Genomic DNA, 13,541 nt, shown 5'->3' on the forward strand with positions numbered 1-13,541 from the left:
CACATTTCACACAAAGCTGCAATGAGAGACATTTTGTGTGGCAGGTGTGATAAATTAATCAGATGTGATAGAGTCCCTGTAGACATGAAGCACGCGGTGCGTGTCTGAGCCTCGATAATCAGTACTGAATCTCTGCACAGAACGATTCTCTGGGGTCATTGGGATGATGAATATAAAGAGCTCGGGATTGTCATCTCTGGGCTGGAGGCGTATGCTATAATAGATATTGATCTTTTCATATATCACAGCTTATTTATACTAATGTTATCTGCTTATAGACATTTAAAGAAGAATTTGTGAAATTTGGCTTGAACATTGGACCCTACAGTGAACGTGATGAGAACCACCATATTTTGTGTTCATATTCCCCAGTTCAGGGGATAAGTTGTAAATGCAGGAGATCGGAGCATGAGTATTAAAAAAAGACATGAATAATGCACATAATAATAAAGGTAAGGGTAGAAATGTAGAGTTTTATTGTATCTGATCTGAAATGTCCCAACTTGTGCAGTTATGGATGGACCAGAAATAGCATTAACACCCAAGCCTTAGGCCCTTAAGTGTCCCAATGTCACCTTTATCAGATATAAAATATTGTTATATATGACACCTGGACGTTTGAAGCTTCTGTCGCTGATGTTGCATTGAACCTCAGGAGCTTCAAGTAAATGTTAAGTCTGTCTGAGGCCATCAGTTCAAAAGAACCTGAGCTGTGCTTACACCCAGAAACCTACTGTAGCTGCAATAGCCATTCTATCTGGCAGATCCTAGAGGAAACCTGGTTTTCATCCATACAGTAAACTGGACTTGCAATGGGGCTCCAAAGGTTGCGTTCATGGAGTAGCTGCTGGCCAGAAGATGGAGTCAGAGGCTCGGCTAGTCAAACTAGCCTGGTTGGTAACAGGAGGGGCATAATATAGTAAGAGTGGTAAGAGAAGAACAGTTAAATGCAACATCAGTCAATCTAAGGTCAGATTATGGAGGGATTCCAGAGACAGACGTAATCAGGGTCACTAGCCGGGTCCAGAAAGGATGACTACAACCAATGAATTGCACCAGACTGCAGGTATATCATGGGTGGGGAATTGCCCCATTGGCCACAGCATGGAGCTGATTACACCAGCTGAAAAACTGCATGCTGTCTGGCTGGATGGCATCATATGTCCCACCAGTATCCCTGACTAAATAGTGCCTGTTACATCCAGTAATATTGGCAATGATGTCCCCTCCATCAACAGTGCCACCCACAAAGTGAATATGTCGGCGGCTATCAGCAGAAGCAGACATCGCTGGAGCAGGTAGGGATGTAACAGTCACGACTTTAGGACATCCAAGTCCTTAAACCCTCTTAGAATAGTTGACATAAAACTCAAGAAATGAATACACATGAGATAGTATAACACAAAGCTTACTATGGAACCAAATTATGGACGGACCAAAAAATACGAAGTGTCCAGTATTCATACCCAACAAAGGAAACATGTTTTTGCACCCACATGTACAATGTAGAACATCTAAATGTGACATCATCAGTAACATTTGACAGGGTACTGGTGGAATTACACTACAAAAAAGTGTAGCTGCAAGTAACCTGCTTCAAAGAAAGCTTACGCTGAGGATGTCTTCCATAGGAATTCATGGGTTTTATTTTAGTAGTGCCCCTTTATTTTTTCAGAAAATTAGTCCACCAAAGAATCCCCTCGTGGGCCTCCCTAACTATAGAAATATTTAACCTGTGACACCGACGATGGCACTTTGCTCTTTACAGATTGTTTCAGAACTACAGTAGAACTTCTCGAAAAACCAGTGCATGGTGAAGATTGCCATTTCATCATATACTTCCCATATTGGTCATCTTCTTTGAGAGGATCCCCACTCAAGAGAACCGTTGTTTAATTAAACTTTGGTGGTCATCTCAAAGAGGCATCAAAAAGTCAAAATTCAAGGAGTTTGAAATAAAACAATATTAGGGGTCATCAGCCTAAAAGATTCTCATAGATCCTTGTCTGAGAATTAACCCAAGAGAAGTTCTGTGATCGTGATTCTAAACAAAGACTTTTTAGACATGAGGATTTTTTTTACAATTTATAGGCTTTGTTTTATTTCTGGCCTTTAGTTATATTTTGTATATCTTTTTGTTTATGTCACCACAGACATCTCCAATAACACACAAGTGGCCGTGTTTATATTTTCTGGACTGACTGATCACAAGATTCTACAACACTTCCTCTTCGCATTATTTATTGGAATCTATCTTGTCACCATAATTGCGAACCTTGGCCTGGTGGCTATTGTTCATAGATCCTCTAATCTCCAGAAGCCAATGTATTACTTCCTGACTTATCTCTCTCTGGTGGACATCTTCTATTCATCTACCATAACACCTAAGATGCTTTCGGACCTTATGTCCTTGAAGAAGACCATCTCCTTTGCAGGTTGTGCTCTCCAGTTCTTCTTCTATGCTGCTCTGGCCTCCATAGATTCTCTTCTTCTCTCAACAATGTCCTATGACCGCTATGTTGCCATCTGCCATCCTCTTCATTATGTTTCCATAATGACTAAGAAGAAATGCTTAAGCCTTGTTCTTCTTTCCTTCTCCATTGGCTTCTTACAGTCTTCTGTACAGACAGGCTGTGCTTTCACTCTTCGATTCTGTGGGTCCAACCTCATCGATCACTTCTACTGTGATGCTCCTCTTGTCCTCAGACTGTCCTGTTCAGATACCTCAACATGTGAGATGGTCACTATCTACATTGTCAGTGCTATGGGCATGGGTCCACTGGTGACTATTCTATTGTCATACCTCCTAATTACCTTCTCAATTTCATGCATGCAATCAGCAGAGAGCAGGAAAAAAGCCTTCAGCACCTGCTCATCACATCTAATCTGCATCTCTATTTTCTACGGAACCATATTTTTCACCTACCTGCATCCTCCTTCCCATGTTTTTTCCATTCAAGACAAGGTGGCTTCTGTCTTTTACACAACAGTGACACCAATGCTGAACCCCATTATATATAGTCTGAGAAACCAGGATGTGAAAAGGTCCATCGTAGCATCAGTTCAAAAGCAGTTAATACTCTGTACACGTCATTAACTTCTGTCCTACCGGCCTTGGTGTAAACCATAAAAATGCAATAAAAGCAATAAAAATATGTTATCTTCATATCCTACTTGAAAATAGTCGAGGATAGTTTCACACTAAGACCTGGTTAATTTGACGTCAGGTCTTGGAGCCCACTCCAAAATTTAGGATCCTACTATTGACGGTATGATATTAGAAAGGTGACAGAACATTCCTTGTGGTGGCCTTGTGAGGTAGCACTGCACAACAAATTTCAGGGATGTTCTTGTCCCCTGAGAAAATTTGATTGTATTTTATAGATTTTGATATGCTGAACATGAACATGTGCTTTAAAAGTCTGTATCATGTAAGGTTTTTAACCCCTTATGACCGGAGCTTTTTTTGATTTTTCGTTTTTCGCTCCCCTTCTTTACAGAGCCATAACTTTGTTATTTTTCCGTCAATATGGCCGTGTGAGGGCTTATTTTTGGCGGGACGAGTTGTACTTTTGAACGACACCATTGGTTTCACCATGTCGTGTACTCTAAAATGGTAAAATATTTCCAAGTACGGTAAAATTGCAAAAAAAGTGCACTAAATGCTAAAACTGACCTGCCTTTATGATGCTCCAGGTCATTAAGAGTTCATAGACACCAAACATGTCTAAGATCTATTTTATCTAAGTGGTTAAAACAAATTCCAAAGTTTGCTGAAAAAAAAAATTGCGCAATTTTCCGAGACTGTAGCGCCTCCATTTTCCGTGATCTCGGGTTGGGTGCAGGCTTATTTTTTGCATGCCGAGCTGACATTTTTAATGATACCACTTTTGTCCAGATACGTTCTTTTGATCGCTCATTACTGCATTTTCGCCACGACCAAAAAACGTAATTCTGGCGTTTTGATTTTTTTATTGCTACGCCGTTTAGCGACCATGTTAATTCTTTTTTTTAGTGATAGATCTGGCGATTCTGAACGCGGCGATACCAAATATGTGTAGGATTGATTTTTTTTTCTTGTTTTATTTTGATTGGGGCGAAAGAGGGGTGATTTGAACTTTTATGTTTTCTTTATTTTTTTATATTTTTACATTTTTTTTTTAACTTTTGGCATGCTTCAATGCTCAGATCACCTCTATGCAGCAGAATTACAGGTTTGTTATGATAGCCAACCACAGGGTGGTACTCATAGCAATCTGCCATCAACAACCATAGAGGTCTCGAGGAGACCTCTGGTTGTTATGGCAATGCAGCGATGACCCTCGCTTCCGGACCAGCATCCGGAAGTGCATTTAAATGTCCGCCTATTGCGGGTACATTTCAGCTGCTAAAAACAGCTGACATGTCACGGCTTTGAGGTGGGCATGTTGTCCACGAGTTGCTCAAAGTTCGTCCCCTGCTGTTGCCAGGGAAGTTAAAGGTCACATCTTTAAAGCTCTCCACCGCATGTTCAGCACCTTGCAAAAGACCAGCAAAGCTACTGTCATTCTTTATATCTCTGATCTGTGGGCCAACAGAAATACCTTCTTTAATCTTTGCATCACTTATTCTTGGAAATTTCTGGATCAAGTAACAAAAGGCTTCCGATTCTTTGTTCATTGCTTTAGAAAAATTATTTTTTAGCCCAAGTTTAATATGCAAAGGAGGGAGAAATATCTTTGCTGAATCAACAAGAGGATTATGTTTAACATTCTTCTGTCCAGCAACCAGGTTTTCGCGGAGTGGCCAGTCCTTCCTGAAATAGTGCATTTCTCATGCACGACTGTCCCACTCACAAATAAAACAACAATACTTGGTATATCCAAGCTGCAGTCCAAGAAGAAGTGCAACAACTTTTAGCTCACCCCATATGTTCCAGTTATAATTTCTATAATTAATGTGGGTCAACAATAACTCCATATTCTCATACGTTTCTTTCATGTGTATGGCATGTCCAATAGGTATAGAAGGATAGATATTTCCGTTATGCAGTAAAACAGCCTTCAGACTTAAAACTGACGAGTCAATGAACAGTCGCCATTCCTTCTGGTCATATTCACATCCAAGAGCACCAAACAACCCCAAGACATTGTTGCAAAGGATAAACTGTCAACATGGTTGAAAAATTGATTAAGGTCTTCTTGATGACTGCGAAAAACAGAAACTCTTGTTCCTGGTAATGAGATTCCGTTCTTATAGCCTTGATCCCAATAGTTCTGCCTGCCTCTATGACAATTTCAAATCTCTGACCAAGTCACTCAGATCAGCTTGACTGAACCGATGTGAATTATATGTAGAAGGCTCAAAGTCTGGATCTGCAGCAGTTTCATTTACCACTGACATTGTTAGTTCGTCTTCATTGTCCTCCATTGTCCATACTTTGGACGGCTTTGGAACACGAAGACTGAAGGAAGATTAGGATATTCTATTGATTTCTTATTTTTTGGTGAATATCTGATTCCTGTTAAATTTGTAAGTCAAAAGTAGCAATCTTTTACATGATCTCTCTTCTCTCTCCATATCATTGGTACAGCAAACGGCATTGAAGGTCATGATCCATTCAGCCATGCTCCAAGTATGTCAGTATTGTCTTTTGATTCCTCCCCTGCTCAGGAGATGTGGTATGCTCCGTACACGGTCAGCCAAATGATTCACTGCGCCTGCGCATAATTCGCATAATAAGTGCATGCATATGTGTAGATCAGCAATTTATGTTATTTCAGTGTTATTTCAGTGGAACATTCAGAATATACTGTTTCAGATAAAGTTCAAATATGAGTTTGTAGAATTATAACAGAATATTGTAATGTTTTGTATCATTTCTCAAAAATCTTACGTGATAGGAAAAGTCTGAAGTCATTTCTGAAATCAGCATGAAAAAATCTATCAGGAACACTCAAAATTGTCCGAGGGACAAAACCTTGGTAATACAGAGTAGTGTATAAAAGTCATGAATGACATAAAGAAATGAACACAAATGAAATCTGAAGAACTTAACTCAAAACCACAAAAGTTACCTGGTAATAATACTTACATTGAGGAACTGTGATAAGACTAAATGTTTATGAACAAGAAGATCAGCAAGATGCTGAGCCACAAATTAAATATCAACTTACATGGAGTTAAAAAAAAAATGCTCAAAGGCATTAGAAACTTGTCAGGGGTGGAGATGGAGAGCATGTGTAGGAGTACTGCCCAATCTCCAAGTTGGGGGTGTGAAGGAGAGAATGGCTAATGAAATCAATTATTAACCGTACATAAGCTAGTTCAAATGTGGTGTGGCAAGATGGCGTCTATATCCTGGAACTACACCCTGGAATCCTTGGAATGTGAGGTGGATACTCTGATGACCATATATGGAATAGACCTAGCAAGGACCTAACACAGACTGACACAATGGCTGAAGCTGTGCAACATCCTCTTCCTGTCTGCCACATGATCTTTTTTTTATACTAATAAAGTTCAGTTCTGTGCCAGCTTTTGCCAAGAGAGGTGCGCACATCTGACCCTGCATCCAATGTTTTTCTTCTATGCGTGCACTTGGCTCATATTTATTAGGTCAGGGGCAGGCAATCACTAAGATCTCACCTTAAGAGATCATCCCAACAGGGGGACATTCAAATCATGTGCCAAAGAATTTAAAATACATTATCACATCATTAGTATGAAGTGACCAAATGGGTTTTGTACAATGGCAATGTAATGTCATGTGTGACTGGATACAACGCCTCCAGCAGGGCAAATTTCTATAACACCCGTGAACCTGGATACACCACCTCCAGCAGGGCGAATTTAAACAGAGTTAAGGGAAACACCGAGGAAACCATTACAATGGAGGGCCTTGCAATAGGGAACGGGGATGTGGAGACCTTCTGCACTCCCCTAAGTCAGTGTCCCTACACTCCTGACAATCCCTAGGCAGGTTCCGCACCTGTCGACGAGCTGGATACCTCAAATCCCTAGCTCGCCCTGCACCTATCCCTTTCTAGTGAATTGGACGGTGCAGAAACTCATCCCACCACTACACTAATACACACACAAGGAAAGTCACAAACAGGGAAAAACACCACTTAGCTTTGCTCTGTTGCTATTGCTCAGAGCAACAGAGTTCAACACCAAAGTTCAGCTTCACCCCTGAAGCTCGACACCTGAATTCAGCTTCCGTCTGAAGTTATTACACCAGAGCTCCCCTGAGCTGCCAGGAACTTTTCTCTGTAGTTCCTTCCTTCACCAGACTTGGTTGGAAATTAGCAATAAACACCAACCCTGAGTGAGACCACCTGCAACTCCTTTATAGGTAGGAGCCATGGAATCACACCTGCTTCATAATCATGTGCAATAACACTAGCGGCCACCGGGGGCAACTAAACTAAAGTAACCAGAGTGCAATGACCCTAACGGCCACTGGGGGCAAAACTAGAACTAAAACAACCACAGTGTACTGACACTAATGGCCACCGGGGGCAAAACTAACTTTAAGCAAACAGCTTAAAGGAAAAAATCTGTCATGATCCAACCTGGATCATGACAGGCTACAGTCTATGGATTAATCTTTGGGATTTATCAGTTCGATGAAAGGACTAGGAGGTTCAGTGCACTTCTGTCATTTGATGTAGTGGACAGAATACACTAGAGCTTCTTAAATGTGGTTAAGTTAAAGAGTTTTTCCAGACTTAAGATATTGATGATATATCCCCAAAATAGATCATCAATATCAGATTGGCGAGAGTCCAACACCCAACCTATTGTCCGCTCCAGCTGTGGCCGGATGTAAGCAGTGAATGGAGCCTTGATGCAGTATCAAAGAATGGCCACTATGCCAGGAACAGAGTAATGCTATATGGCACTGTTCACTATTTACATCAATTGCCGCCAACCTGGTAACAGCAGCTCTGTGGAGGATGCAGCCCATATCGTAATCTGTGAAGGCATAATGGACAGAAGAAATGTCACTGTCCATGGTTCAGTTAGAGACATATTCTCTGCATGGGAGACTCCAAACATTGAAGAGTATCACTTATCCATTAATCCATAGGATAGCTGACAGATTTTTCATAAGAATCCAATGGCTCAATCATACACTAATCCCAAAAGCAAGTCTTGAAGAGCCCCATCAGAATGGAATAGTGGCAAAGCTTAATGGAAAAACAGGTGTTTCCGGCAGTCTCATAGACAATGAATGGAGCCATGGCACGCATGAACCAGTACAATTCCAATGGGAAATTTCAGAGCCCTGTTCTTGAGATTGGTTAGGGTCCCAGAAGTCAGACCATCACTGATCAGCAGGAGCATCCTAGGACAGATGCAATGCTGAGAATAACTATTCAAAGCAGATCTTTAATTTTGGGACTTTAAGGCTAAGTTCACACATAGCGGAACTCCCGCGGAAATTACCACGAGAAATCCGGATTCCATTCCGCGGGAAAATCACATTTTAAATTCCCGCAATTTTCCCACGGAAAAACTAGCAATTTGCAAGCGTAATAAGCTTGCAGAATGCTAGCGTTGCCCAAGCGATCTGTAGCATCGCTTGGAGAACTGATTGACAGGTTGGTCACACTCGTCAAGCACAGTGTTTGACGAGTGTGACCAACTTTTCACTATTGAGGATGCCTATGCGGCATCAGTAGTAAAAAGATCTACTGTTAAAAATAATAATTAAAAAAAAATAAAATCGGGATATATTCACCTTTCGATGTCCCACGCAGCGTCGCCAGTCTTCAGCGATACACGCGGCAGCTCCCGTTCCCAGTGATGCATTGCGATAACCGTGATGACATCGCGGTCTCGCCATACCGCTACAGTATCGCGAGACGCGACGTCAGCAATGGTCATCGCAATGCATCACTGGGAACGGGAGCTGCCGCGTGTATCGCTGAAGACTGGCGACGCTGCGCGGGACATCGGAAGGTGAATATATGACGATTTTTTTTATTTTATTTCTATTTTTTACAGGGATATGGTACCCAGAGCCCGTAGGACAGTCTCCTCTCCTCCAGACCGTGGGTATCACCGCAAATGTTCTGTTTACTTTTCGCATGGTGGGCACAGCCACATGCGTAAAGTAAGCAGAACAATGCATTCCTATGTGGGCGGAATCGCCGCGATTCCGCAAAATAATGAGCATGCTGTGTATTTTAGTGTTGTAAAAATGAGAAATCGCTGGTCAACTTTTAACCTTTATAACTTCCTAGCAAAAAAAATTTTGGTTCCCAAATTGCGCTGATGTAAAGTAAATATGTCTCCAGCAAACATTGTCATGTCTAGATGGGAAGAATTACACCCGTACCATGACACCAACCCATTTTCCCCCCGTTTTCTAGATGACCTACTGTTGGTTTATGGAGGTTCTCCAGCTGAAGCAGATAGCTTTATAAATTACATTAATGACAATTCAATTCATCTCAAATCCATGGGGCAACGTAATCAGAAATACATTAACTTTCTAGATCTCACACTAATATTTGACTCCAATAAACATTAAGTTAAAATTACCCCGTACAGAAAACGTACATCCAGCAAGCAGAACATAACAGAGTACAGGCTCTGACTGACCCACCGGAGAGCCGGTAAATTCTCTGGTGGGCCGGTGAGCCAGAATTGGCCCTTTCTCCCACCTACATCATCTGTGCATGGCATCATTCCAGGTCAATATTAGTCGGGTTGTTGATAAAATGAGTGGCCTAGCTGTATTTTGCAATTTAGGGCCCATAACAGGTAATATCTAGTTCTCCGCTCGACCAGCAGCTGGGGAAATTCTAATTTGGCAAATTTGCTTGAAGATGACCAAGCAATTTAATTTGCATCAAATTTATTCAATGCGAATCAAATGTGTCTTATTATGAAACCAATAAGGGAGCAGGTGAGTATAATATATTTATTATTAACCTCTTCTGGCACTTTTTGAATCATACAAAGTCGCCGACTTTCCCCAGAGCATATTAAACAAATGTAAAAAAAAATCTATGTATACTCTCTTGACCCTCACCTGTTCCTCCATGCAGCCCTACTCTAGTCCCATCCTTTGTATCTTTGGGGACTGCAGGGCCTGCCAAGCACCACAAAATCCTGACGTTGCATGAGGCATAAATACTAAGCCTCGCAGGATGTCATGACATGTGTCACCCCATGACACCATTTGAAGAGACTGGTGACCTGACCAAAGAAAATTACTATGACTATACAGCATAGGTGGTGCCATTATTACTGTGGGGTAATCAGGTGCTTAAAGGGTTAAAAGAGCCTGTATCAGTAGGACTTCAGTGATTAGCCACTTTGTATGGTGTAATAGATAGGAGGGGTTGGTCTCCTTATAAGCCCGCTCCTTTGTGGGTTTACCCTCTTTCTTTCTGCACCCATTGGAACAAGAAACAATCCACAGGTACCAGCAAGTATGGCTGATCCCCTGGTGGAACAACTTAGAAAGAGGGTCAGAAGAGAGGGAATCCAATGGTTGCATGGCTTATTAATTGATGCATCTACGAACCCCTCTCCTGTACCAACTCAGCAGGCTGTGGAGTGCAAGAACACAGGGACTTCCACTCCATTGCATGCGCACCTCAGAGACTAAGTCCCGGCTCATTGAGGTGGCGTTCGGCCAGCTTCTATCAGTCTGGCCAGCGTGAGTGTACCACAGCCGGTGTCCACATTGCAGACCACAACACTACCATGCATGCACAGAGCCTCTGACTATGGGAGGTGGAAGATTAGCATCTCTCCCTTTTCTAGGCACCTCGCCAGCACCATCTTCTTGGCTTTTTCACAATACACAATCTCCCCCTGCACATACAGTAAATTGTATGTCTGCTGCCAAGTCATCCATGGGTAGACAGGTAGCTGCAGATGGTCAAGAATCAAGAATCACAAATGGTGAAAGTGCTGAAGGTAATCATCACCCCACCCTTCCTTGCCATAGGGGAGCTTGCTGTCCAATGTACAGCTCTTGTGCAACACTCGGTCCTGCCTGCTGACATGGCCACAGTGCCTGCCCATGTGACTAACCTGCCTTCTCTATACCTCAACCGACTGCCATGAACCTGCCCTGGTCATGCTGCACTTCTCATGGATGTCGTCAGGAGCATTATTCCAGAAGCTCCTGGGATCACGGACAGCCTTGGACCCTGTGTGTCACGGCACTGAAGCTCCTAAGAACGAGCGGACCGGGTGGAGCCGTCCCCTATACAGGGATCGTTAGGGGCAGACTTGAGGGAGTCAGATACCGCGACAGCTGGAACCAAGAGGAACGGCTCAGAGGACTTAGGGAATGCTACGGACAGAACTAGGTGTACGGAAGGCGTCAGGAGGTACAGGACGGGTCAAGAGGTACAGGACGGGACAGGAGGTACAGCACGGAACGGGAGGTACAAGGATACAGGGCAAACCCCTATAAACATGGCCAAGAGTCATGCACGGAATGCACACAGTAATCAGGCATGCATCTCCAACATGGAGAAGCTGCCTGATATACCTTGTGTCAGCAGCTGATTGGAAGGCAGGGGCTTCTGGGCAGACGCTGCAGGGTTAATGAACCTGCAGAACGTGCGCCCGCTGCCTAAGGGGCAGGTGCGGGACCACTGCTAGCCAGAAGGAGGAGAGCAAGGAGGAGACCGGCCAAATCCTCCGGGCATCAGGCGCGTGGGGAGAGAGCGCAGCGTGGTATGGCGTGGGTTGGTGAGTGGGGACAGCGGCAGTCCCCCCCGCTGATGGCATGGCGGCGGGTACTGCCGCCGACGTGACACTATAGGTCTGCCCAACAGAACCGTTCCTTGTTCTGCCATCTATCCAGGGTGTCCTGGTTGTCCCAGTCTTCTAAAAGGCCATGATGCTCAAGTTGGAGGTCGATGTTGAACTCAGCTGACAAGGTTTCCTGCACCTCATGCAGTTCATACACCATCATAGGCGTGCGACATGACGACCACAGAAACATGATTCACCTTCACAAATAAGAAAATCACCTGTGAATTAGTCAGAAAACTCGGTCCCTAATTCTCAACCAATCACAGCTTTACCTACTGTACCAACCACGACAAGTGAGTTGACATATGGAGGCATTTGGGGGGCGAGATTAGGGGGATAATACAGCAAGGAGCTATTAGTGGCAATTAATTCACTGATTAAGAAACTTGACTTTCCTTCACTACACTCCTCAGCAGCAATAACTGTACCCGCTAACCTTTATAAGGATGCTTATTTCTATGTCATGAGCCCTCTAGGGGCCCACATCCAAGAATACACAAAAACAAAATGGTTGAACACGACACAGTTGACAAAGGGAGATGAAAAGAGAGAGCCTTTGATAGGAAGTGGAAAGTAGCCAAGACTATAGGTAATTGGTTACAAGCTTTTACACTCATCGGCTGTATTATTATTATTATTATTATTATTATTATTAATTTTTATAGCGCCATTTATTCCATGGCGCTTTACATGTGAAAAAAGGGGCATACATAGACAAGTACAATAAACATGAGCAATACAAGGCACACACAAGTACAGAAGTAGAGAGGACCCTGCCCGCGAGGGCTCACAGTCTACAGGGGATGGGTGTGGATACACTAGGATAGGGTAGAGCTGGTCATACGGAGGGTGGGACAATATCATCAAGAACGGTTGCTGATATTTTTACATGTATAGTATAGACATAATATGTAGTTCCTACAAAACACATGGCAGCTCTGCATGGATGAGGACTTCTGCCGCTGTTTATCTTTACAGCCGACTATGGAGCGTTGAAGCCACTGATGTGTAGCTTCAGATTATGACCTCGTAACGAACCCCTTCCTTCCACAGGAATCCCACTGGGTCACCTTCCAGCTCAGTGGCAGTGAATAGACCAGGCACATGTTGGTTGGTCATTGCTGTTTCTGCGGTTTACAGTGGCGGAAAAAAGTATTTAATCAGCCACCAATTGTACAAGTTCTACAACTTAAAAAGATGAGAGAGGCCTGTAATTGACATCATAGGTAGACCACAACTATGAGAGTCAGAATGAGGAAACAAATCCAGAAAATCACCTTGTCTGATTTGGGATGATTTATTTTGCAATATATGGTGGAAAATAAGTATTTGGTCACCTAAAAAACATGCAATGCTTCTGCCTCTCACAGACCTGTAACTTCTTCTTTAAGAGGCTCTTCTGTCCTCCACTTGTAGGGAAGTGGACTGACCTGTGGACCTGTCTGAAGCAGGACAGTGAATGTGAGATGTGCCGTAAATATACTTCATGTGAACTGGTGTGTACAAGTGGGGAGACAGCTAGAAAAACAGGAAGAAGGTGAAGTACTGGGCTTTGGCCACTAGGGGGGAGACAAAGAACAGCAGGAAGAGGAGACATGCAGTACTAAGTTTTGGCCACAAGATGGGGGTAGAGAGCAGTAAGGAAAGGGCTTAACAACAGCTTAAAGGCTACGAAACCGCATAGTCATGGTGGGCGGAGATGCGGGAACTCGAGAGGGGAATTCCCATGGAGGGGAATAAATAGGGAAAGAGAGTTTCAGAAGGGT

General features: G+C 43.2%; 1 protein-coding gene across 1 annotated transcript in view; it reads left to right on the forward strand.

Annotated features, from left to right (window-relative positions):
• Positions 1 to 84: 84 nt before the first annotated feature.
• The window catches only part of LOC141075780 (olfactory receptor 5B12-like), a gene marked incomplete at its 3' end in the record, with an annotated part of 39,694 nt that continues 26,237 nt past the window's right edge, over positions 85 to 13,541 (forward strand). The window contains exons 1-3 of the mRNA XM_073562926.1: positions 85 to 100; positions 2,154 to 3,072; positions 7,818 to 7,869. Coding sequence (XP_073419027.1) covers positions 85 to 100; positions 2,154 to 3,072; positions 7,818 to 7,869 — 987 coding nt within the window. The remainder of the gene's footprint in view (positions 101 to 2,153; positions 3,073 to 7,817; positions 7,870 to 13,541) is intronic.

Source organism: Dendrobates tinctorius, unplaced genomic scaffold, assembly GCF_039654945.1.
Source record: "Dendrobates tinctorius isolate UK_male_01 unplaced genomic scaffold, ASM3965494v1 ptg000371l, whole genome shotgun sequence".
NCBI lineage: Eukaryota > Metazoa > Chordata > Amphibia > Anura > Dendrobatidae > Dendrobates > Dendrobates tinctorius.